The sequence below is a fragment of the Mustela nivalis genome, assembly GCF_964662115.1.
Source record: "Mustela nivalis genome assembly, chromosome: 1".
NCBI classification, from domain to species: Eukaryota; Metazoa; Chordata; class Mammalia; order Carnivora; family Mustelidae; genus Mustela; species Mustela nivalis.
This window is the reverse complement of record NC_139020.1, coordinates 68,390,086-68,417,164: the sequence shown is the minus strand read 5'-3', so window position 1 is coordinate 68,417,164 and position 27,079 is coordinate 68,390,086. Positions and strand designations below refer to the sequence as shown.

The 27,079-nt window shown below is 43.3% G+C and overlaps 1 protein-coding gene and 1 long non-coding RNA gene across 7 annotated transcripts; one reads left to right on the top strand and one right to left on the bottom strand.

Moving 5' to 3' along the window:
* On the bottom strand, positions 1-13,336 carry LOC309863520. 3 transcript variants are annotated; one of them, XR_014311097.1, is made up of 2 exons: positions 12,501-12,582; positions 1-1,203 (listed from the first exon to the last, which is right to left on the bottom strand). It is a non-coding gene; the product is annotated as an uncharacterized lncRNA (long non-coding RNA). The 3 variants fall into 3 exon arrangements; XR_014311095.1 differs by lacking the exons at positions 1-1,203; positions 12,501-12,582 and adding exons at positions 11,909-12,365; positions 13,137-13,336; XR_014311096.1 differs by lacking the exon at positions 1-1,203 and adding an exon at positions 11,909-12,365 and having other exon boundaries at positions 12,501-12,617.
* On the top strand, positions 12,364-22,148 carry PAQR9 (progestin and adipoQ receptor family member 9). Of its 4 annotated transcripts, none has more exons than XM_082728403.1 (2): positions 12,364-12,487; positions 13,330-22,148. In XM_082728403.1, exon 2 carries the CDS (start codon positions 13,484-13,486, stop codon positions 14,615-14,617), a length of 1,134 nt encoding a protein of 377 aa, XP_082584529.1. In that variant the 5' UTR covers positions 12,364-12,487; positions 13,330-13,483; the 3' UTR covers positions 14,618-22,148. The 4 variants fall into 4 exon arrangements, with proteins under 4 accessions (XP_082584529.1, XP_082584528.1, XP_082584527.1 ...); XM_082728402.1 differs by lacking the exon at positions 12,364-12,487 and adding an exon at positions 12,492-12,617; XM_082728401.1 differs by lacking the exon at positions 12,364-12,487 and adding an exon at positions 12,829-12,969.
* The last annotated feature ends 4,931 nt before the right edge of the window (positions 22,149-27,079 follow it).

Genomic DNA, 27,079 nt, shown 5'->3' with positions numbered 1-27,079 from the left:
ATTTTGAACATTTTTAATGGCTTAGAATTGAATTAGTTTTTCCCCTCAAATTCTCTATTTAAAAATAAAAACTACCATTTTTTTATGCAAATAAGAATAAATGGCAACTGACATTATCAACATATACAAGCTCTTCAGAGCAGGCTTAAAAGGGAAGAGCAGAAGCAGTCATCTGCATGCTAGGGTTTGTCCGTCTGTCCCACCTCTAACCTCTCCATGTCCTGAACAGAAGCCCAGGTTCCAAGGCCCCACCACCTCCTGACAGATCACCCTGATGTCAGCTACTCAGGCCTCCAGCATGCATCTCATCTCTCCTGGGTTTCTGGTTGCTGTGCTCGGTCCCTCAGCAGTCTAATTAGGTGTATTCCCTGCATACGGCTATCTCCCTTGAGGCTGCCAGCTTGCCTGCCTGCTTGGAACACCACCACGTCTGTCTCCACGCCTTTTATGTGCTTCTCACATGAGCTTCCTCCTAGCACCTTCAGCTGAGCTGTTCCCCTAACACTTATCCAACACTGCGTGTAGCTGGCTTGTGCCCAGATGTCCTCTCCATTACTAACGTTCATCACTATGTGTCTCAGTGGCTTTTCATTTCCAAGGATCTCTACTAAAAGATAAATATCCTTGAAGGTTGTTCTGTCTAAAGCCAGTGTTTTGTAATATTGGCAGCTGGGTTGGTTGTTCTTTGAGTAACTAACACAGGGGTTGTGGGGGGAGTGCATAGGAATAACAGTAACTACCTTTTATTGGCACCTCGTTTGTATCTGGCACCTTTGAAACATCAGTCTTCACAACAACCTTGCAGCAAAGCATTGTGGCTTCCCTTTGCAAATCCGAAAGGCTACACTCACACTGCTGAGCCACTATAAAGTGGGACTTCAAGCTCTGGCCCATCTGACGCAAAAACCAAGGGTCTGTCAACCACCTCCCACCATGTACTCAATGTGGTGTCAAAGGAAGCGCAGAGCTGAGAGTCAGAAACCCAGCTGCGTAGCCTTGCACAGGACACTTCGCTTTTCTGGACTCTGGTTTCTTCGTCTGTAAAATGAGGGAGCTGGACTTTAAAAGCTGCCCACTAGGAAGGAGTAGGAGGGGCTAGGAAAATGGCCAAAAGGTTCTCCAGAGGCCCTTCTTTCCCATTTCACCGCTGAGACCGCAGATAGGCTGTGGTTAGATGCATGATTCCGAGCAGCTATCCAAACCCTGAAGAGAAGAGGAGAAAGGGTCAAGAGTGGTCACCACAGTTGAAATTTCCCCTGTTGTCCATGAAGAAACAAGCACGGGACTCCTCACACATTTGGAAAAAGAATCCTTTCTGACAGGAAGCTCTCAGCTGGCAATTTGAAGCCCTGTAATATAAATACTTTCCCATAGGATGTGGGGTAGTTCTTGGTGGAAATGTTACTGGCACCAGCCTGGGTGCAGGATTTGAAGTGAGGAGGTCCTCTTGGGGACAGACTCTGCATTTGCAGAAAGGATTTGGAAGGAGAAAGTAGGTGCGAACCGCTCTCGGGGCTGAGTAACAGCTCATCACAGGCTCTGCCATCAAAGAAAACAGAACACGAAGGAGAAAGATGCATTACAACTGGAATTCCCCCTCCCGCACTTCCCCCTTCCCATCCCTTGCAAACGTCAGGCAATAAAGCGCAGACTATTCTTTTCCCAGGAGCTACCGCCTGGTGCAACCTACGTGGGCCACCGTGCACCCGTATATAATATAATCACCCCTTTTGAAAATGCAAAGCTATACTTTCCTAAGTAGATACATTAAGCACATTAGCTGAAATGAAAGCAAAACTCAATCAAGCTGGAAGGCATTTAAAGTTCATCTTCCACCCATCAGGGATTAATGCTGCAAAATCTTCCTTCACCTCTCACACACCCACGTCCCAGAGCTGTTTTCCCTTCTGAGTCTCTGCAGCCCACGCTGGGCTTTTAGCCTCACTGTCTGCGGGAGGCTGACAGGACACCTGGCACCTACAGGGGCTGCCACGTCCAGAAGAGGGCGCACGGAGAAGGTGCTCGGCAAGCCTGCCAGCCCGCAGCCAAGCCTGACTGCAGTCCCTGTTATTCCCAAAGGGAACTGGGTTTGGGACCACGTGTGTGCAAGTGAGACAAGTGTTAGTGCGAGCTGGGGGAGGGGGAGGGGACGAGGGGGGACAGCGGCGCTCTGTGTATACCAGTTTCTCTCTGCACTTGGTTGTGCTCTCAGCCCCGGGTCAAAAATTTGTGCGTGGTAGTGTCAGAAGCTCTTATGACATTTGCAAAACTCTAAGTATTTTTAAACCAGACTTTCAGGAGGAGGATCTGTTAGGTTCTAAAAGCTCAGGCCGTAGCCAAAGAGGGTGTAAATTTTTATACCTCTATGGCACTGTATCCACACTGACATTTGCTTCTCTCTAACTCGGTTAAGGTGAAACCATGGTGAGACAGTCCTAAACAGTCTGCTGAGCAGCAGGGGTGCTAAATGGTGCTATTAATAGAAGAGATTGGAGGAATTCTCTTTGATACAGACTACTTTGTTAGAATTGACCTTTAATATCCAAAGCATTGTAAATCTTTCCTATCTTTTCCTATCATAATAGCGCATTATATGTTGTTTCTTTCCCAATAAATCACTAGTCCGCCAAGGTGACCTCCTAGAAGCTCAGCTGAGTGCGGGTGGAGGGTGGGAGCTCTGAGTCATTTTTTGGTGGTGTTTTGGTGGTTAAAGTCTCCCGGTAGAGGGGGTGATTCTGAGGTGCAGAAACCACTGTCCTGGTCACTGAAGTTCACAGCCAACAGCTTTTGTGTTTTCTATTTTTGGTTTAGCTTTTCCAGGTTGGGGAGGTCAGCTAATAAGATTCTGCCTGAGCAGGGTCAATGCAAATATTCTGGGTTGCGCCTACTCCAGTTTTAGAAAGCCTTGGGGGTACGATCTTTTTTAAACATTCCACAAATGTTTATTTGGTGCCTACTATGTGCCAGCATTCTCTGAGAGGTGCTGGGGATAGAGCAGCAAGCAAAGTCCCTGCTCTCACAGAGCTTATATTTCAGTAGGGAAGAAAAAAATGAATGAAGTATATATTATGCCATATGTTATGTAATGTCCAATAATAAATGATGAAGAAGCTAAAGCAGAGTGAGGAGTTAAAGAGTGATGGGGACTGTCATTTTAGATAGGATGGGTGGCAGAGTTTTCTGAGAAGTGGTGATGTCAAGCAAAGAACCAAATGAAGGGAGAATGTCAGGGTGGGAAGCATCTGAGGCAGAGGGAGGCAGAAAGAACCAAGTGTAAGGGCCCACGGGCAACTGGCAGCCCACCAGTGAATCAAGAAAAGAAACCCCTTCTTCTGGGCAAACAGCCCCTGCCTGGGCCCAGAATGTGGCCTGCAGATTATGGGCTGCCTATCAGATCCCCCTGCCCCCTCAGCCAGGCCCTTGTGTGGAGACAGATGTCCAGCCATACAAAGCTTCTTCTAGGGGTAGGTGCTCGGGACTTAGAGGAACGGCAGGAAGGCTGGTGCAGTTGGACAGGAAAGAGGCTAGAACAGAAAGAATGGTAAGTAGAAACCTCAATCTTAAAAGATTAGTAATTTAGAATAAAAATCCCTTTGTTATGTGGATTAACCACCAACTACATGGGGCAGGATTTAAGAGCAACCCCTCCACTGGTCTCTTCTTGATCCTCCATTGTGGCCATGATTTTCTGCCATTAACCCTGAGGCTGATAAAGAATTTAAGAACCACATCAGACTTAAAGAAATTACTATTCCAATTTGGAGATGTAAGGCTGGTTATTTCTGTGTCTATCTCACAGAGAGAAAGTCTCTCCTCCCTCCCCTCTTTTTATTCTTTCCTTTATAGCATTTGTATCATACTTGGCTTCCTTGAGGCAAGATATTTTGCACAACAAAGTCAAAAGAGCTTTGCCATAAGTGTAAAATCACTAATATTCTTTAAATTACTAAAAAATGAACAAATGAAATAGACTTTCTTCACCCCTTCTTCCATCTCTAACTCTCTTGTGGGAAACCTTCATTTTCTACCTTATTCCTAAATTGTTTATAAAGCATTTTACAAACCTACTGCTTTGATAAGCCCATAACCAATTACTCGATGTTATTTTAATTTTTCTTAACCATTTAAGAAAATCAAAAAGTGGGGCGCCTGGGTGGCTCAGTGGTTTAAAGCCTCTGCCTTCAGCTCAAGTCGTGATCCCAGGGTCTTGGGATCAAGCCCCACATCAGGCTCTCTGCTCAGCAGGGAGCCTGCTTCCTCCTCTCTCTGCCTGCCTCTCTGCCTCCTTGTGATCTCTGTCTGTTAAATAAATAAATAAAATATTAAAAAAAAATCAAAAAAGTGTTGTGTGAACATCTGCTAGACTCAGATTAGCCTGTCTCCCCTAAGTGGTATTGCAAAGAATTTTGAGAACAGTAGATAAAATGTATGTGCATTGCTGAAGGACCTGTTAGAAATGTTAATTTGAGAATTTCCAATGCAGTCTGGAGCTGGGAATATGAGATAGAATTGTAGTCTGCAGAGCCCTTCCACTCCCACTCCACTTCCCTCCCAACATAGACCCAATTAAACAAGGTCCGTAGAAGCAGGAAGCCTCCAAAATACAGGAGTGGCCATTCATGCGATTTAAAATGGATCCTTTCTCCATCATTCAAATCTATTTGTTAATTAAAAGTAAAGAGCATGGACATTGTTATGATAAAGGAAAGTGAGATGCAAGCCAAGGGACAGGCAACAAGTAAGGCAGGATTGACAGTTCTTTTCAATGAACAAGTGTGGTTGACTCATGACTTTTGGTTGTATGTGGTTTGCTTGCCAGATGGTCCTTAACCCTCCCTCCAGCCCTGACCTCCGTGGGGGGAGGGGGCAGGAATCAAGGCTGGAGGCAGGTGTCTGTCTAACACATTACTCTGAAGTAAAAACACTGAAGCCTTAATGGTCTTTGAAACAGCTTCGAAATATTCCTTTTTTCCAAATAGCCACATTAAATAAGCAATCACAAAATGGTTGCATTAAAACATGGTGGGCACGTTTCCCATACAACGGAAAGCAGGGATGATTCTGACTTTCCTTTGTTGTGTTCCGACTTGCTCCTCTGTTCTTCCGTGCCTTGTGCATCTAGTACCAGCTTTGCAAGTAGGTGATGTTTATTTCTGTGGATTAAATATATATTCAAAGGTGTCTCCAGGATGCTCACTGTAGATTTATTCAATAATCCCTACCAGTACTGAGAAGTCTCTCTAGACAGTGAGTTAAGTGCTTGTGAAAATTAGGTATACAGAATTAAGACTCTTGGGAGGGGGGAAGAGGGTTGGAGAAGTAGGGCGGGGATCAAGAATGAAACGAAACTAACCCATTTTGACCATGGAATGCTCAGAACACAAGGCTCAAAGGAAACATGTCAATGGGTGACCATGTGAATAAGTATGCTCCTAGAAATAAATGTTCCTTGTTCACTTTGTAGAAATGAATTAAGTGTTCTGAGAAGATTCTATTGATAACTCCATATTATATATTGTATTCTTTTTTTTTTAAAGATTTTATTTATTTATTTGACAGAGAGAAATCACAAGTAGATGGAGAGACAGGCAGAGAGAGAGAGAGAGGAGGAAGCAGGCTCCCTGCCGAGCAGAGAGCCCGATGCGGGACCCGATCCCAGGACCCTGAGATCACGACCCGAGCCGAAGGCAGCGGCTTAAACCACTGAGCCACCCAGGCGCCCCTATATATTGTATTCTTAAAGTAAAGTAAGCTAAAGAAAATCACAAGAGAAAATGCACTTACAGCTCTAAACTGTATTTATGAAAAAAAAAAAGCCCACAGATAAAGTGACCCACACAGTTTAAACATGTATTATTCAAATTCTTATGGTTTTCACATGAATGGGTACAAGAATGAACTGAAATTCTCTCTCTCTCTCTCTCTCACACACACACACACACACGACATTCTTCAGTTTAGTGATTGTTACTTGGAAAATTATGCTGCTAAATATTTTCAATAAACATATTGTACCTCAAAGAAAAGAAAATTGTTGCATTAAAAAACTAAATGTACAGGCACATGAGAAGGTGCTCAACATCACTCATCCTCAGGGAAATGCAAATCAAACCCCTATGAGATATCACCTCATGCTTGTTATCAAAAAGACAAGAAATAACAGATGTTGGTGAGGATGTGGACAAAAAGAACCCTTCGACACTGCTGATGGAAATGTAAACTGGTGCGACCACTAGGGAAACCAGGATAGGGGTTCCTCAAAAAATAAAAAATAGAAATGCCATATGTTTCAGCAATTCCACTTCTACATATTTATCTGAAGAAAATGAAAACACTAACTTGAAAAGATATCTGCAGTCCCATGTTCACAGCATTATATATAATAGCCAAGACATAGAAACAACCTAAGTGAAAAAAAGAAACAACCTAAGTGTCTACTGACAGATGAATGGATAAATAAAATGTGGTAGACACAGGCAAGGGAATACTACTCAGCCATAATAAAGAATGAAATCTTGCCATTTACAACAAGATGGATGGCACTGGAAAACACTACGCTGAGTGAAATAAGTCAGAGAAAGGCAAATACTGTTATGACCTCACTTGTATGTGGAATTTAAAACAAAACAAAACAAACACCAAGCTCACAGAGACAGAGAACAAAGTGGTGGTTGAGAGAGGCAGAAGGTGGAGGGATGGGCAAAATGGGCCAAAAGGGTCAAAGGTACAAACTTCCAGTTATAAAAAAAGAAATAAACCATGGGGATGTAGTATATAGTGTGGTAACTATAGCCAATAATACTGTATTGTGTATTTGGAAGTTTCTTTTTTTTTTTTTTTTTAGATTTTATTTATTTATTTGACAGACAGAGATCACAAGTAGGCAGAGAAGCAGGCAGAGAGAGAAGGAGAAGCAGGCTCCCTGCTGAGCACATAGCCCGATGCGATGCTATGCGGTGTGATGTGGGGCTCCATCCTAGGACCCTGGGATCATGACCTGAGCTGAAAGCAGAGGCTTTAACCCACTGAGCCTCCCAGGCGCCCCTATTTGGAAGTTTCTAAGAGAGTCAAACTTAAAAGTCCTCAACACAAGAAAAAAACAAATTTTTATAACTATGCACAGTGATGAATGTTGAGTAGACTTAATTCCCAATGTTTGCCAATATCAAATCATTATACTGTACACCTGAAACTAATATAATGCTATATGTCAATTATACCTCAATAAAATTTATTTTAATTTCTTTAAAAGGAAAAGAAAAAAAAAAAAACCCGAAATGGAATTATGGCGAGTGAGCTTGAGGCCCAAACAGAGTCCCATAATTGAGATGCCTTCCCTTAAATGATATAGAGTATTTTCCTTTCCATATGAATCAGTTGCCATAATCAATAATGTGCTAAAGGCAAGGATCAGCTATGAAATCATGGAATTGGTATTTGCCTCCTTTGCAGAGATCTAGGGTATGGCAAGCCCCCTGTTGTTACCAGCAACATTTGTTTACAGAGAAATGCTCTTTATATGAAATATACCTCGTAGACATGCCTAATCAATATGCAGCTGTCACATACTGCATGCACACGTGCCTCATTTGGCATCGTTCTTTTCAGGGACTTGCTAACCAGATCCAGTTGGTGACCACATCCAATAATACTTACAGTTGAGCTTTGGGCCAAGATGCAACCGTGATTTAGTCTCATCGGTTGTGTTCATTTAATTATTTACAAAGTTTTTCAACAACAATTTAAAAAACTGAAAATGGAAGGGAAGGCTCTGTGAGGTAGAAAGTCTCTTTACTGGAAATGTTCAAAGCTGGCCATACAATAGTTTCTCAGGACAAGGTACCCTATAAAGGAAACAGTTGGGAGGGGGAGGGTTGGAATTAATCAAGTTAGACTCTGACTTTGCCACGCAACAGCTTAATATCTCTGAGCTTCTGTGTTCTTGTCCAAAATGGGGATAGTATGGGTTTACCTTACACAGAATATTCTGAGAATTAGGGTCTATCCCACTACCAGAACACAGTATATGTATTGACTATCCTAAAGGGGAAGACATTGAACTAGAGGACTCACAAGATTATGTGACATCCAGATTCTAAAATTCTAAGATTTTATGTTCTAACCTTTTGGGGTTTTTTTAGTTTTTTAAAGATTTTACTTATTTATTTGAGAGAGAGAGAGAGCACACGAAAGAGCACGAGTTGGGGGGAGAGGGAGATTCCCCACTGAGCAGGGAGCCTGGTGCAAGGCTCCATCCCAGGAACCTGGGATCATGACCTGAAGCGAAGGCAGATGTTTAACTGACTGAGCCACCCAGGTGCCCTAGTACTAATGTTTTAAAGCCTTACTGTATTAGAAAGAATTTCCCCAACCACAAAAATATAGTGAGTGCTTAGCATGTGCAAAGCACTATGTTTCAAAGAAAACTGTTCGTAAATAGTGAGGAGCAGGAACTCAATAATCTTACACACTTACGTAACTCTTTACCAAGTTAAGTTAATGAATGCTACTTAAAAGGCCCTATCAAAAGCAAGCCAACAACCTACGACAATCTCTTACCCAAAGGGTAACTCTAAATTGGGATGAATAAAACATGTAAATATAATTAATGCTTTTATGGAAAGACAATATAGGATCTAGCTAAAAAACAGAAAAGACAGAATTTGGAGAAATAGCCCCAGAATGGAGACTGCCATCCTAGTTCAGGGCAGCTGAAGGCTTGGGCAGGTCTGGTCATAGCTTAAGGACTGCTGGGTGATAGATGGGGACCTCCAAACACTCTTTCCAGTGACCTCAGAGGCAGGAAAGGGGAGTCCATCTTAGACCTGGGAGAGAGGGTGAAAGCAAGTTGGACAAACATGCAAGTCAATAGCATGGGTGGCACTGTCCCAACATGTTCTTTATAAATTACTTCCATGTACTACCTATCAAGTGTATCATAAAAACCCTTCATAGAGTATAGACATTGAAAAGGGTTTTGAAACAGAAAGTGTAATATTTTATTTTTCACCCTAATCAGTCTCCTTGTGCACCCCACCCCACTGAGACCAGTAGTACAGAACAGGTGAACGTGTGGGAGAGAGGGGAGCATGGAGCTGTCAATCCCTGCATGTAACCTCAATGGGAAAAACACTGTCTACAAGTCTCCCTCTGCTTTTCTGCAGAAGAGAATCCTGTCACCATGTCAGTGAATAGGCAGGAACAGCACCAGATAAGAACTCCGTGTCCCCACCACTCTCTCTCTAGCTTCCAGCCTTCTGCCTGGCCTTCAGATCACACTTGTCTTCCAAGGTTGCCATAGTGACATCTGATGCCACTGCCAGAAGGTTTGCCACGTTAGGAAGCTCAGACTCTACAGTCTGGTCGTGACCATATCTGACCTAGAAGAGGTCGGATGATAAGCCTAGGACCGTTTTCAATTTGGGGGAAGGGAAGCACTTTTTTAGACCATATATTACAAGTAGAGGGAATGAATCTTAGAATCCTCCTTGTACAGAGTCCTGGGTGCAATTAAACACTGGGTCCATGGTAGGTTTTGTTTGGTTGGTTGATTGATTTGGGCTAAACATTAGACTGAGAAAAAATTATTTCCTGCAAAAACAGGTGTATTATTAGCAAATATCATAGGCTTTTTCCCCATGGACTTTATAGCTACTAGAGAACATCAAATTTGGTGCAGAATTTTCATATATGCTTCATCTTAGGACTATAGAGAGAAATACAAATAGACCTAAGTCAGTCTGTGAAGACATCACCAAAGCAAACCGTATGGGGAAAAAACATTTGTCCAGTTTGCAACAGGTCCCCTATATATGAAACTATAGATTTCATTCTGCAGTGGGGACCCCTCAACCCCCCAAGTGTACAGAAGTCCAAAACTACAGAACTCCACAGAACCCCCAAAACATTTGTGGTCTTGCTTTGACAAGATTTCAATTAAAAGAACTAGCTGGTTTTTGCCTCTAAACACTGGCACTGGCATTCCAATGTAATACCTTGTGATTCTTCTCGTCAAGAGTTTGGTAGTCAGTCCTGGTTACCTTTGAGAAGCCTTATCTCCCAGTGAACCTTCAGGGAATGGCAGCCAGCCTAGCCTGCTGCTTCTATCGGTTTAGCCAAGCCCATGGGTGCGAGCATGGTTCTCACTGACAAGAGGCAGTTCGCTTACTAGATAGAGTTCAGCCACAAAACCTAGTCTGTGTAGGGTTTGGGTAACACATTTTTATAGTTAAAAAAAAAAAAACAAGAAAAATTAATTCTATATATCAGTAGTAATTATGGAAAAGTCACAATGCTGGGTTTGCTTTTTGCTTTTTAATAAGATCAGTTTTGCTGTTTCCTTATGTTCTATTTACTTGGCTTTGTCAAGGTATAGCAAAGATAGCTGGTGGGTTGGCATCAAAGAGCTTTCTTTCTTTTTTAAAGATTTTACTTATTTACTTGCCAGAGGGATAGAGCCAGAGAGCACAAGTGGAGGGAATGGCAGAAGGAGAGGGAGAAATAGACCCTGCACTGAGCAGGGAGCCTGATGCGGGGCTCGACCCCAGGACCCTGGGATCATGACCTGAGCTGAAAGCAGACACTTAACCATCTGAGCCACCAAAAGAGCCCAGGTGCCCTGGCACCAAAGAGCTTTCATGACACCAGTCCATGGCATCAGTTGATCTTAAGCTCTCATGTGCAGTGGGAGATGGAGGAGAAAAGAGAAAAGCAGAAATCACAAAGACTTTCTGAGAGTTAGTTTTCAGATTGTTTGACTTTGTAAAACACTGTTTCAAGGAACATTATATTTTATTATAGACAGTCTCACCACTCTCAGAAAGATAAATATTATTTTATCTAAGTTTTTACACATTCATTTACAATCAATTCTATTATTTCACTCCATGAACTATTATATTTTCTCCAATTAAGTGAGGTGATTATGAAACTGAAAGATTGGTAAATATGGAGGTTATTATTGGATCAACATTTTCTTCAGGCACAGTTTAGATTGTTTGTGAAGCACAAAGAGAACATGAAAATGTCTTTCCTACCCTGCTCTAGATTCAAGTTATTCATTCCAGGATTGATTTATAAATGTCTAAATCTTAATCCCTTTTACAAATTAGCATGGGTCTTTAGCCCAGATGTTAAAGGAATTTTGCTTTAAATTGCTTTAAAACAGTATGATGACAGTGGAAAAACAGAAAATACTAAAACAAAGCACTTGTTGAGTAATTACAGCGAAATGTCATTTATATGAAATTCATTCATCAGGAATTGGTGATAGTTAAGAAAGGCACAAGACCAAGGTGTACCGTTGGCCTAATTGTGCAAGAGTTGCTAAATCAGTTACTAGTGGAAAACATTTTTTAGAGAGAAGGCTGAAGCCTCTATAGAGAATGTTTCTAATACCCGTAAGTAATTTTAGACATTTAAGACATTGAATTATTTCTCAGTTATAAATAATCCTTATCAATAATTTAAGTCCTTCTTGAGCCACTACTAAGTAAATCTTTCTTGATCTACTTGTAGGATTTGCTGTAGCGATGAAGGTAGCCTTTCATTTATAAAATGAACATGAAAGCCTTTTCCTAAATCAGATGCCCTTTCCTACTAGTTTCCTTTTCGCAGAGCAGGTCAGATGTTCTTAAGTGCGTGAGATCTAGAAGCAGCTTGCCTGGGTTCAAATCTCCCTTCTACCAATTGGCATATTATCTGCGGTCGTGGTACCTCCATTTCCCAGTCTGTAAAATGGAAAAAATAATAATACCTAAAAGATGTTAAAACTGCAAAGCACTTAGAACAGTGCCTGGTCCCTTTAAAATCAGCTCTTGTTGCCATAACACTGAACAGCGGGTCAGTGAGGCAAGTTAGACTCGGTCACACCCCCAGGGCGTCGCTAAGAGAAACTTCTGTGAAATGGTACATTTTAGAGCAGACGGGTTTTTAAGCCCCTCCTTTCACAAAGCTCAAGGGCAGATTTTCTTTCACACCGCAGTGCATCACACCCGTTTTCGATTCCTCAGCCTTCCTTTCTTCTGGCCTCCATCCACCCAACCTAGCCTGCCGGGTACGCCTGGTTAATTATGCAAAAGCCTTCTCCAAGCCACCCCCTCCGAGTCTCTACGAATTCGTCTCCGTGCTCTCATCATTTCGTGCTAGACCGCACCTCCTCCCTGAAGTCCTCCCTCATCAACGCGCTCCACTCGGACCAGCCCGTGACTCGGGCACAGCTCTGCTCGGGAACCCCCTTCTCGATAGATCCTTCAGATGGTTAGAGGCTATTTGAATCGCCCGGTCTTCATCTGAAATTTTTCATTAAAACGTGGAGTTTGAACAGTCCGCCCTGAGTTGTTGGACTTTGGCTCCAAACCAGACTCCTAGTTAAAGACACAAGAACACAACGATGGGTGAGCTGCGGGCCCCGAGGGCCGGTGAGCGCGACCGGAGCCCCGTTTAGGAACGGTTCGTTTGGACGAGACCAGGACGAAGGAGAGCGGAGGTTAGTGACGCACCTGAATAAGTCCGCTAGACCAAAGGAGATAAACTCAGGCTTTAATCGTGCAGGCGGAGAGCCGCGCGCGCAGGCGCGCACACACACCACAGACACGGAAAGAGAAGCGCCTTCCCAGGTATCTGACAAGGACACGACTCTGAGCAGGACCGGGTCTTAAAGGCCCCCGACTTCCGGAGAACCCCTGCCCCCGCCTCCTCCGAAGATTACCGTTAGCGCATCTGTCCGCCAAAGCCCAGGCTCGGGCGCGCCGGGCACCCTCCCCGCAAGCCCCGCGGCCACAGCTCCCCGCCCCCCGCGAACGCGGCTGCCCAGTGTCCTCTGGAACGCCTGAGTGACTGTCGGGTTTCGAACCCGGGCGTCGACCCTGGCCCTCGGCGCGCGCAGCGGAGTCGCCGGCGCAGCCTTTGGCCCGCACATCAATCATTTACGCGCCGACTAGGGCTCCTGCGGCCCGAGGAGGGGGGATGGTACGGAAACCGAGCCCGGGGACAACTCTATCCCCCAAGGCAGCCGCGAAACACTAGCCCGGGAGGCCCCCGCCCTCCCTCGGTGCGCCCGTCCCTCCCTCCTTCCAGCGCCTAGGCTCCCACATCCCCGCCTCCCGCTCCGGGGGCGGCGGCGGCTGCGCCCGCACCGCGCGATGCCCAGTCACCGCAGCAGCGCCGCCGCTGCCGCCGCAGTCCACCGCCGCCGCTGTCGCTGCCGCAGCGCGGGCGGCCGCGAGCCCGTGGCAGGGAGCCTGGCGCAGGGGCCGCCGAGCCCGCGCGCTCCTACCAGTCGCTGAGCGACTCATAACCTGATTGCTATTTTTATTTATTTTTTTTCAGGACCGGCACCTCCGAATCAGGTCTTCTCTTGAATCTGCAGCGACGCCCCCGGCGCGTGCACAAAGGCTCCGACGGCGGCCGGCGGGGACTGCCGAGCGCGCGGGAGCCGGCGCCAGAGGTCGCCTGTGCGCGCCTTAGCCAAACCCCAGGCACCATGCCGCGGCGCCTGCAGCCCCGGGGCGCGGGCACAAAGGGCCCGCCGGCCGCGACCGCGGCGGCTTCGGAAGCGGCCTCGCGTTCCCACCCCTCCGCCTCCGGGGACCCTCCGGCATCGGCCAAGCCGCTGCTGCGCTGGGACGAGGTGCCCGACGACTTCGTGGAGTGCTTCATCCTGTCGGGCTACCGGCGGCTGCCCTGTACGGCGCAGGAGTGCCTGGCCTCGGTGCTGAAGCCCACCAACGAGACGCTCAACTTCTGGACGCACTTCATCCCGCTGCTGCTGTTCCTGAGCAAGTTCTGCCGCCTGTTTTTCCTGAGCGGCCAGGACGTGCCCTTTCATCACCCGTGGCTGTTGCCACTGTGGTGCTACGCGTCGGGCGTGCTGCTGACCTTCGCCATGAGCTGCACAGCGCACGTGTTCAGCTGCCTGTCGCTGCGCCTGCGCGCTGCCTTCTTCTACCTGGACTACGCGTCCATCAGCTACTACGGCTTCGGCAGCACGGTGGCCTACTACTACTACCTGTTGCCAGGCCTGAGCTTGCTGGACGCCAGAGTGATGACGCCGTATGTGCAGCAGCGCCTGGGCTGGCACGTGGACTGCACGCGCCTCATCGCCGCCTACCGGGCGCTCGTGCTGCCGGTGGCCTTCGTGCTGGCCGTGGCCTGCACAGTGGCCTGCTGCAAGAGCCGCACGGACTGGTGCTCCTACCCCTTCGCGCTTCGCACTTTTGTGTTCGTCATGCCCCTCAGCATGGCCTGCCCCATCATGCTTGAAAGCTGGCTCTTTGACCTGCGCGGCGAGAACCCCACGCTCTTCGTGCACTTCTATCGTCGCTACTTCTGGCTGGTGGTGGCCGCCTTCTTCAATGTGAGCAAGATCCCTGAGCGCATCCATCCGGGCCTCTTCGACATTATTGGCCACAGTCACCAGCTCTTCCACATATTCACTTTTCTTAGCATCTATGACCAGGTGTACTACGTGGAGGAAGGCCTGCGCCAATTCCTCAAGGCGCCACCTGCGGCGCCCACCTTTTCTGGCACAGTGGGCTACATGCTGCTGCTGGTGGTCTGCCTGGGACTGGTCATCAAGAAGTTCCTAAACAAAACCGAAGTCTGCTATAAAAAGTGAACCTCCGCCTTGCCTTGGAGGAGGCTGCTGGTTCGCCCACCTATTTGTTTGGAGTTTCTGTTGTTGCTATTGTTGGTTTGTTTTCAAGTTTTGTTGTGTTTACTTCTTTGCTCAAGGAAGGTGCTGCAAAACCACAGGGAAAAAGTCGAATACAACAAGGTGGTCTCAGTGCACTTGGGGCCTTTGGAAGAGGGGAGATAAGGTTCAAGCAAGAGGGAGAGGGCCACTGGTTCTTGCTCCTGGAAAAAAAATTCCGGTAGTGTTTCTGACATCCAGGGTTTTTCAGAGGGAGCGAGTAAAATCCCCAGTAAAACCCCGAACAGTTTGGTTTTCCAGTCGTCGTCTGCACCAGTGGTAATGACGAGTAGTCCTGGTGAGGTCAGGTATGCAGTAAAGAGGGTAAGTAGACAAAATCCCCGGATACTTCCATTTCAGTCTGAGGAATGCTTGGATTTGTAAAAAGAATGGAGCTTTGTAGGGAATGGGCACAAAGACACAAACCCAGGGCTTAACCTGCTAGAAAATGCATGGAATGTGAACACAAATTAATTATTTCAAAATGTTTCTCATGTTATTTAAATAGTAATATATACAATGATTTTTCATAATTTATCAAAGCCTGTGATATGCACTGAATTATCTTTGTTACATAGTTTTGAATTTTGCAGCCCTTCTGCATTGCATACACTTGAACTGGACATCAGGGCAAGCTGCTTGAGAATTCTCAACTACTTTTTTAAACAGTGTTTTCCGAAGGCTTATGTGTGTTATGATACAACTGTGAATTATTTTACCTTAGGGACTCTGGTTAAACTATTGTTGAGGAGCTCAGTGGTTTGTATACATCCCAGGTTTCGATTTACTTCAATGTATTCCACACAACCCATCCAATTTTTTGTTTTGTTTTTAATTTTATTCTTTCCTTCTCTACTTATTTAAATTGCCACTGGAATAAATGTGCCTTTTGAAGCAATGCCCAAATGACTGGTCCTCAGACATAGTTTCAGGCATGGAGAGAGCAGTAAGAATAAGCTTTTCTTACTTTACTGTAAATCAGGGTCTAACATTCCATCAAAGAGGGAAGGAAGATGGTGTTGGTTTTAAAATTTTGGTAGGACTGAAAGGAGCTTACCAGGAGAAAGGGAGCTAACCCACTAATGTGGCTGTGGTTCCTAAAGCAGCCATCGGGGAAGGTGAGAAGACACAGTTCTAGACCAATGCCATTTATCCTTGCTTATAATTAAAAATATAATATTCAAGAAAAACTGAGGCAGTTATATTATGAAAGTCAAGAGCATATTACTTGAGTTGTAACTGAAGACATTAACTCAAATAACATTACCTTTGCGTGGTTAAACACTGGTCTCATTTGGAGCCACGCTATGGAAATGAATAGCAGTCACCCTAAATCACTGAAAAATTAGTGAACGTGTTCCTGAGATCCTTTCTGACAACCACATTGGCCAGTGTTATTTAAGACATTTCTCATAAGTGATAACCTGTACTTGAGATAACAACTCTAGATTAACACAAACCACCGAGGTGGCTTATTTAACTTACCACACTTCCTGACAAGTCCTTTTGGTTAAGAGCCAAATAAGTCATTGAATGGGAAGTCTTGACTTCATAGGATAATTTAGATCAAGCACATAAGGTAGATGAACACTTACCTCAGCACTGGCCGGCTGGAACTCCTAAAAAGATCGCTGTTTTTGTTTATGCTTTTAATCTCTACTTTATTTGTAAACAGAGAGGCTTGGCACAATTCCCTGGAGGAGCCAGTATCCTTGTGCATTAATTTGCACACAGAAGTTAACTTTCTATAGGTCTGTATTTAATTTGGAACCTCTTAATGGGATCGTAAATACACTTTGCACATTTGTTGATGGATGTCAGTATCTAACCTTTTGCAAAGTGCAGGGAGATTCCCATTAGGTGATAGAGGCTGAAAATTTGTGCCCAGCACGGATGTTATTCCTCAGCTGTAACTTAACTCAGTGCATGTATTCAAGGACAGTTGTGGAAATCATGATATTTCCACATGCAAACTTATTTGCATGTCATTGTTGTCCCTTCTAGAGCCCCAAAGAATGTTGGTTTGGAAGCTAGAGAAACAGGTTGAGGAGTGTTTGGTAGCTTTCTTGTAAAATGGGACCTCCCCTTTCAGAAGGAACTTTCAAGGGGCAGAATTCTAAAAACGGTCCATGAGCTTGAGAACAAGAAATAAACCCTGTATTTGTCATTTTAAATTTGTGTTGGAGATCTGGGTCTCCAGAATTCCAGCCAACAGAATTCCCTTCTCACCCTGTGTCTTTGTCCTTAAGTAGAGGCCACTTAAGGATAAAATTATACCCATATCATTTTCAAGTGATTATGATACGTGAGCCCAGTAAGGTGACACACTTTCCCCCTCAATGTTTTCAGACCCAGTGTGCCCCAGGGAGAATGAGGACTCACTTTCCTTCCCTTTGCTGTTTCTTTCCTTTACGTTCTTTTGTCCCATTCCATCTTAGTATTTATATACCACATATAACGTTGACAAAAGGTCATTCTAGTTGAAAACAGTGGTTTGGCTTCGCTTCTTATTTGCAAAAAGATACCCTATATGCTATATAGGACCAGGGATGATTTGTGAAACTATGTGTGTTATTTGCTAAATTATATCAGATTTCTGCCCAGATAAATGGTGATATTTTAGATTCAGCATATATTTACTGAATCTCCATTTGCATGGAAATAGCCAGGTATGTTATTACATATTTCAGGGGTAAAATGGCCATCAGAATAAAATATCTTTGAAAAACATTTTTCACGTTCTCCACTTTGCCACATCCATTAGGATTCAGTTTTACTTTATTGTGTTCAGCTGCTTGAAATGTAGGACAAATGATAAATAAGAATGTACTCCATTATCTCTCTAAAACCTATTTTGGCAGTGGAATTTTGAAGCATATTATGTAATGCATTTTATTTTTACTTGTTAGTCATGATCTAGATGACATCTCAAGGAGCAGCGTCGTAGAGTCATGCCTGGAAAGTGAAGGTGTTTGACTTTTTGGAGCCTGTCATTCTGTGGGCTGGTCTCTGGGGTTGATGCAGCTGAGTTAGTTGGTTAAAGAGGGTTCGTGTCTTTCCTGTACGTGCAGCTGCACCCTCAGATGAAAGGGATGACCTTCCCAGACCGAAGTGAGTCTTTTGGTCATGTCATGACTGCTTATAAAAATAAGCGTGATCTTTTCCACTGGCCATACACTTTCTATAAATAGCCCAGGAAGAAAGTATGGGGCTTCAGAGCTGGCCAGAGTGGCCTTCACATGTTTCCATTCATAAATCCTGCCCGTAAGTGCTTGCAGTTAAAAACCATTTAGCCTAATTCATTGTGCCACTCTAGGGTAATCTTGACTAAAAACGCAAAATTGGGAGATGGAGGTTATTATTTTTATTCTTATTTTTTCTGATTTGGTGCTGAATCTGAGAGCTCACAGCAATAATAAACAGGGATTGTTATCTTCATATCTCTTTACAACTCTACTTAATTTGCACAAAGCTAGAGTAAAAGGTACAATAGGAATTATCTCCATCTATAGGTTATACTAAGGCGACAGAATCAAGTTTGCAAACTGGCCTTAGAATGTGGGGATGGTTGTGTGCTCACTTGGGAGTATGTGCTAGTTTGCATGGCTGTGATGCCTGGTCAAGCACACAGACACTAATTGAAGATGTGTGTCTCCGTAATTATATATCTATGATTAATAATGTCTAGTATTTATTTTATATACAGAGATAGGTCATTTATCATTGTAAAACAGAGTGAAGTAAGATGTGGTTATCCTTGAATTTAGATTATAAAATCTTAAACAAAATGTACTTATGTAGTTTTTATCATCTTGGATTGTTTTTCATCTGTTGAAGTCTGACGCTGCTGACTTCACTCCATCAGTATCCTTTGAGTTGGTTTCCACATTTGTCCATGTCATCCTTTTAGTGATCACTGAGCACCTACTGCATGTAAGCCATCAGGCAAGGATTCATCCACATTATTACAGCTATTACCCCTTTGTCTGTGGGGGAACAGAGATGGGAACACTAGAGAGCCATCTGGCCAGGACCCAAACGCTGACCTTGGCCACAGCAGAATGTCCTAAGCCACTGAGTTTGGTTCTTTTCTCCTTTCTGTTGCAGAGAGGCAATGCATAGAATCTTCTTTCAGTTAACGTGCTAACTAACCCCAAAGCAATTTCTTTCTTTCCTTCATTCTTTTTTCCTCCCTCCCTCCCTCCCTTCGTCCCTTCCTTCCCTTTCCTTCGTTCCTTTTTCTGTCTGCTCCTAGACCTATGTGACTCTGATGGCTGTAGAAATCTTAACATAGGATGCAGGTGAAGTGATAGCAGGCATATGTACATGGAGACAGTTGAAAATTTTATTACTACTAATCAATAGAAACGCTACTAACAACCACTTTTGGGGAGGTTAATAGTATTTATGTCATCATGAAGCAAGATTCATCCAAAGTGCCTAGACTGTGATATCATTAAGTGTCTGAATTTCATAGAGAGCATACTTATGCTTTAAAAATAGGAGCTTCAGTCCGCAAAGACGAACTCATGTTCTTTGGCCTTTTTCCTCTTTTAAGGTCCTTGTGTTGTCATCTATAAAACATGTCTTAGAAAAAATTATTCTGGAAGAAATTAGTTTTTTTTTTTTTTAAAGTATCAGATCTGAAAAAGACAGGAAGAAGGCATGAGCAGGGGAGAACAAGGAGGATTCGACTCAGACAGTTAGAATGGGACTGCAAGTTCAACTGTGGACAGTTACTCCTGAGTTTTACGTTCTGTCCCTAGAAAAGCATGTGAACTCGCATGGTGTTAGCTCTCAAATGGACAGGCAAGGAATTCTCTTTGGCAGGCTAACCACGTCCTGTAGTTTTTGACCTGAGCACTACTGCCAAGGTATATTTTGAGTAGCACTCTTACTGCTGGCTTAATGTCCTTAATTTGTTTCCATAAAATTAGGATCTAAGGCAAAAAGGCATTAGGGGATAGCCCAGCCAATTGTAAATCACCTTTTGAATCATTTCTTTGAAGGACTGCCAATATCCTCTAACACAAATTGCCTGACAAAAAGCAAACAAGCCCAGACGTACCGAAAAAAGAAAGCATTCATTGGTTAAGCTGAGTGAGCACCATTGTATTCCAATGGGATAGGCTGCACACCCTCCTGTTGAAGGTTTTCTTCCTCTTCACTACTATGAATAATGATCTTTTAATTGTGAAAATAGGTATCGATTCTTAATTACTTTTCCAAAAATCTAATACAAATTTTTGCAGTTGTTTCAAAAGGACAGATGTATTGCATTTCTGGTTTGCAGATTTCTAACCAGCTTGTAGACATTTTTGTTTTAGAATAGCTTAAGAGTCTGTGAACAAGTTGCAGAATTAGAGTGTTTATATATAGGTCAGAGGCCAAGAACACTCCGGTGGCTGCTAACTGTGGCAGGATGTGACTTTGGAAAGCTCGGAACACATCCATCCATGCAACAAAATGATCACTTATTTACTATCTAACTCGGTGGAAAAGAGCCTTTTGTTTGAGTTTTGGAAAATGTTCCCCAATGTATTGTGCTTCTAAATGTGATGCAGGATCCTCCATCTTTTTTGTTCTCAATCAATCTCTGAAAGCTGTTCCAAACATGGCATTCCTCAAGGAATATTTTGTGAATGTGCAAAAGTATTCTCGAATGTGTCAATGTGGCAGGCCACCTTTCTCATGCCTTACAGCTCCACCTAAAATATGCAATAAGCACCCCCGTAGGAGTGAAAGGGCCTTCAGATGGTTATTTAACCGCGCTGTGGAAATGGTCCTGCTCCTCACGGCTCACCCACCACATTGAGAAAGGACATCATGTAAATAAACCTTTGTTTCTAGTTGAGGGGCGAATGGGGATACACATGAATCTCGTTTCTTCTTTCAGTTCCATCTGTAGTTAGAAAGTGTAATCTTTTTAATATGCTGGATGCAAAAAAAAAATTAATAGGAAAACATTTTAAAGAGGTATTCTAATTTTCTATCTTACAAGTTTATAATAGCAATTTGTTTGTAAAAAACAGGCCTTAGCACATAGATGAGAACCAGCGCTTTTTGGAAAGCCTCATCTTTGTCCTGGGAGTTTAATCACCTTGAGCTCTTACCCAAATGACGAAGACCTAGTAGGTCTTTAAAAATGTAAATAATGTATAGTTTACAGAAGGGTAAAAAACAAACTTTTTTTTTTTTTTTAATGAAGAAAACAGGTCAGATATGTTCTAGGTGTGTAACAAGGCTAAATTCAACGTCTTTAAAAAATTCTAGTTAGAAACTTCATTAAATCCACTCTCCCAGCAAGGCTTAGCATGGAAGGTCTATTTTCGACAGGGTCGATTTTCTCTTATGGAGGCTATGAGCAAAATTGTTCTAACAAAGCAACTGAGTACCAAGGCAAAGGGGATGAGGCACAGTTAGTTCACTTGGATGAGGGTATAACCACAGCAAATGACACAGCCAGGAAACCGGGCACACACGTGCCCCTCGTTTCTGTGGAGTGGGAAGGAGCCGAGAGCCCCACACCATCGCTACACAGACAAGGAGAAGGCTATCTGGTTGCAGGGCTGGGGATGAACCCTTGGCTGTTCTTTTATCTGCATAAAGCCTGTGGTGGCTCTGAACTCCTCATTCCAGCCTTCCCCCAGGCCATTCCCACCACCCTGGAAGCCTTCGGTTTTCACAACCTCCTCCTCTAAGACGAAAGGTTTCTAAAAGGATTTCATGTGTATCTAGGCCTTGTCCAACCATCTGCCTTATGAGGTTCATCCATGTCTAAACCAAGGATTTAAATACGATTACTGTGCTCAGATTTACAAGAATGTACAATCAGCAGGTCCCCTTTCGTGGTAAAGGGCATTTAATTGAAGGCCATACTCATTTTTTCCCTCAGGTCAGAGGCAGAGGGAGGATTTCACAGTGACCAAGTAGACACCTCCTTGTACCAGTATTTTCTTTTTTTAAAGTTCATTTAATGGTGATAATGGAGGGAGAAAGGAGTAAAGGATAATGCAGGCCTGAAGAAAGAAACTGAGGGGAAGATCCCACTGCTTGCGAAATTATTTCTTCTGAGGCTGCCTGACTCCAGCCATCACCTACATCCTAAACAGCTGTATTTAGCTGGCTAGAGAGGCTTCTCAGGATGTGTGAACTTCCATACAGGGACTACGTACGATGTGATTTCAAATCAATAGTGTTCTCTGCCAGAGAAGCATTATTTAATCATAATTCCACGTTACCTTATAAATCTATAGAAATAGGTATCACTTTGGTCAGTTCTGTGCATGTAACTAACAAAATTGTGACTAATTTCTCTTGTATAGTTTGCTATGATTTTGGTTTTCTGAGATATTTGTTCCTTATGGTCTTGAACATGGAATTCTATATTAATAATATATGTATTTTTTGCTGAAAAACAAATGTATGAAGTAAGAATAAATTATTTGTAAGCAGAGTGTTTAGGTCTGTATTTGTATGCCTTCAGCAAACAATTCCTAAGTTAATAGTATGTATAACACTAATACACATGATAGGAAGACGCATCCTTTTTATGAAAATCTGCTAGCAGAACAGAAGAATGTTAAGTTTCTAATAGAAGTCCTGAAGAAGCACCCTTAATATATTTTTACAATTTTATTTAAATGAAAAAGAAAGCTCATGAATTACTTTGAAACCATGTCTTCTAAGAAAATACTTAAGCCCAGATAATGAAGCTTTTCCTTATTCTTCCCTATATTTCAAGGCACTTGTGGTCCATGGACTTTTGTGCAGTGCAGCCTGTCCCAGAACCCTGGTGATGTGTGTGAATTTGTGGTCTCTCTGTCCCAAATAACCCTAGCAAAGGAGATCTGGCTTCAGTTATTAAGGTCTGTGAGTTAACCTCAGGGGAACCTAAGTGTAAACCGGAGGGAAGCCAGGATGAGAATAGAGCCAACACATGGAATGGGGCTGAACAGAGTAAATCACAAAGGGAGGCTTGATCAATCTGTGCCTGAAGCCTACACTTTGGGGCTTGTCCTTATGCGAGCCAAGAAGTTGTTTTCATTTTACAATCTAGTTTGAGTGTTCATTGCTTGTAATCAGAAGTATCTTAACTCATCCACAAGGTTTGGTAACCTCCCAGCCGTCTACAACAGGATTGGCACAGCTCCCATCCCACACTCAGTCAGTCCCACATTTTAGGATCTGCATGTTAGATATTTGAGATACCTCATTTTTATTTTTTTAAAGATTTTGTTTATCTGATGGAAAGAGAGATTACAAGGAGGCAGAGAGGCAGGCAGAGAGGAGGAAGCAGGCTCCCCGTGGAGCAGAGAACCCGACGTGGGGCTCGATCCCAGGACCCTGAGATCATGACCTGAGCCGAAGGCAGAGGCTTTAACCCACTGAGCCACCCAAGAGCCCCTGAAATACCTCATTTTTAAAGTACAGATTTCTGTTAGGACCCAGTGGTGCCAATGACCCTCCTGGATTGCCTAAACCACATTCTCTCCTGTTCTCCACTGCAGATACTTCATATCTCTGACCTTCCCACTTCCTCCCACTCCTCAAATGTCCCATCCCACCACTCCCCATCTCTTCAACAACCACGCTATTAATACGCATTGTTCTCCTGTATGTTCAACCAATTCTACTTACTAGGGTTCTTCCTACGAACATTTAAAAATGTACCACTAGTATCTCCCATCTTCTAAATAAAGAAAGTCACCCTCTCCCCACTATGTCACACTCTAACCACCACCACCCTCTCTTCTTCACAGCCAGGCTTTTTGCAAGAGTGGTGTACACCGGCTTTGTTTCCATACCTCCTACTCACTCCTTCACCCACTGCATTCCGACTTCATAAATCTCACTAGAATGGCTCTTACATGATTTCTGACAACCTTTCTTGGCTGATGAGCATTTTTTAGATCCTTCCTCATTCCCCTCCCCTGAAACTCTTCCCTTGGCCTCTGTGACCCCATACCTCTGGATTCCCTCCTACCTCTTGGGCTACACTGTTTCACAATTGCCTTTCTGACCTCTCTTCACCTGTTCATGCCTAAAGTCAATTTTCTCAAAGCGTGAGCCAGAGCAGGGGCACCTGGCTGGCACAGTCAGAAGAACAAGAGACTCGAACTCGGGGTCGTGAATTCAAGCCCTACATTGGGTGTACAGATTACTTAAAAAAAAAAAAAAAAGTGTGAGCTGGACTATCTACATTAGTATACTTTAAGGACTTGTCAGCATCTTGATCCTACCACTTCCTTTCAGCCCTCAGAGCAGAGGTATTATAATTCTTATTCTAGGAATCTCAACCTCAAGCCTACTCCAATTACTTCCAGTGAATTTGTAAGCCAACCAACACCTGTTAATAATCCCCTTCAGCCCCAACTAGGTTGAGTGGATTCTGTTTTCTGCAACTGAACCTTAACTGATACAGCAGGTACACAGAAAAAGAGGGTGATCAAAATTTCTGGCAATGGAAAGCCATAACTCTTTATTCCCCAAACCAATCATTGGTGGACAGTCTGTTGGGCTTCTGATTTTTTTTTTTTTTACCTTTAATTTTCCTTGGAAGACAAAGCAGGTTCTGGATCAGGCGGCTTCTTCAGAGAGTTTGGATCTATTTCAAAGCAAAAACGAAACATTAGGAAGAGAATTGCCTAGAAATTTGTTTCCCCTTATTTTTGACTTAATATAGATGGACAGAAACACAGCATGAATATTTAGAATTTATGTCAGGTGAAAGAAATCTTAAAATAACAAAGCTCACCAACAATAAGGGGCATTCCCATATCACTGAAGTTCATATAATTTTCATATAGAGATTAAGCCACTGGTAACTAAAAATCCACTAAGACCATACAGAATTATAACCCTGGATAGGAATTCTAGAAGCCTAAACCAAACCTGCAGCAGCTGCTTGGCTTCCTCTTTCCCTAGACAAAGGTGCATTAATGCATACCCGTTTCTTCCAGCAGTACCCTAAATTTCCTTTTAAGAAGGACCCCTTCCACTCAACCTTGGTAGGACTGCTCTCCCTGGCAGCCATGGGCATGTGACCCAAGGTAGGTTTGCAACCACAGAGCTTCTCTAGATTCTGAACTTTCTGTGACTTGCCTGCAGATGTCTTCATGCAATTCTGAGAGCTACCCAATGGACTTCAATAGCTTTTATCTTACTATTTTCTCCCTGTAAGTTAACCAGAAGGTTCCCATTTCTTGCAACTAAAGATAATTAACTAAGACCTTCCAGTTTCTGGTCCAGCATGCAAGGAGCTTAGAAGCTATCACTCTATCCTAACAACAATTAAAAAGCTGAATACGCCATGAAATCAACCACACTTCTTTGATCTGTCAGAGAATTGTGGGTCAGAGGGCAAAATGCTGTCCTCAAAATAGAGACACACACAGGTGGATACAGAGAATTACAACTTACCACATAGGAACCCACAAGCAGAAACCTCTGCAGGCGCGAGAACTGTCTTTCAATAAAAAATCAGAAGGCTACTTAAAGGCAAAAAACATAGTTTAAAGAGACACAGCAAGCATCAAAACTCATCTCTGATAAGGCAGGATGTTGGAAATACCAAATTGGAAATTTTAAACAATGATGCAAACAGCTCTAATGGAAAAAGTAGGCAACGTGCAGGAACAGGTAGGTAATTGTAGGCAAAGAGATGGAAATTCTAAGAAAGAATAAAAGATAAAATGCTAGAAATCAAAACCATTGTGGCAGAAATGGAGAATGCCCATGACAGACTCATTAGTAGACCAGACACAGTCAAGGAAAAAATCAATAAGCTTAAAGGTATTTCAGTAGATGCTTCTAAAACTTAGAATCAAAGAGAAAAGAAGACTGTGCGGGGGGAGAGCAGAATATCCAAGAACTGTAGGACAACTACAGCCACCAACCGTATAAAACATACATAATGGGAATAACAAGGAAAAATGAGAGAAAGGAACAGAGCATATTGACTGGTACAACACCACTCAACGTTTGTAAACTGAAAGGGAAGGACATGACTTTTGAATCATTTGTAAATAATTTCTTTCCTCCTCTCTGTCTTAGAAGACCCCTGGTTCTGACTGCCAACATTTTTTTTTCTCAAGTACAGAAGGAATTCTTTAAGAAAGGTGAGAATTTGGGCCACCTGACTCTTGATTTTGGCTCAGGCCATAATCTCAGAGTCTTGAGAGCGAGCCTGTGTTAGGCTCCGTGCTCAGCAGGGAGTCTGCTGGAGATTTTCTCCCTCTCCTCTGTCCCTCCCTCCAGCTCACCCACTCTCTCTAACAGAGATATATAAATCTTAAAAAAAAAAAGAGTGGTGAGAATTTAAGAAATCTCATTATCTTTGTAGTTTATAAGTACTTGCTAAAACCATAGGATGAACAAAAAAGGTCCCATACCTGCCTTCCTAAATAATTTCCATTCTTCCCACCTTGCTTGAACCTATGTGACTGTGAAAATATATGTGAAAAGCTGAGAGGTAGGGACAAGGCATGAGACCATCTATCAGTACGAAATGTAATTTCCTAAGAGCTAGCTTATTAATTCAAGATGACTTGAGTGGGTTTTTCCTCTGGCTCTTAATTTAATGGTTCCCTGTGTTAGCTCATCCTCACTCACTATCAATCTATATTGATGGTGATCTGTAAATAGCAATTTAGAGTTCCTTCCTATTCTAATTTTAGTTACACAGAGAGGTCATAAAGCACAAAAAGACATGAGTTTAAGGAAAACTTCTTCTAAAGCTACACATATAATACACCAACTGTAGGTAGATGATGCTCCTATCTTCCATTGTCTTGGTTTGATTTTTTGGTTTTGATTTTGGTGTCTCCTTTTTCATCCCCTTCAGCACCTAGAGAAAGGGTCAGATATTTAAGATGGCAGATGTGAAATCCTGCCAGAAGTCCCTCATTTTGATCTCCAGTGTTAACCTCTTTCTTGCCAAATGTAAAGTCTGTTCATTTATAGGTGCAAATTTATCACAGAAACACGTAAAGGGATCTGCGACAGGTGGCGTAAATCAGGGTTCCTCCCTTCAGTTGTATTACCAGGTGGACCTGGCTAAAATAAATTTAAAAATAAGAGTTAGAAGAAAAGGGGGGTTTTCTTACCAGTAGATGGAATTCTACATTGCCTCCCCGTCCTACTGCTTCATGGAATCATTTGAGTCCTGGGGCTATCATTTGCTTGCTTGTAGCAAAGGGAGCTGTCCGGATGGAGGACGGCGGGTGAGTCACAGCTATCCTGTAAGCCAGATATCAGTGTTCCAGAGCAAAACAAAGCAGCGCTCATTATGCTGCTCAAAAACAGGACACCTTAAAAAATAAACCTTTCACTCCCTGTCCTTGCTGTCCAGTCCCATAAATACTTCTAACAAGGCCTATGTCAGGC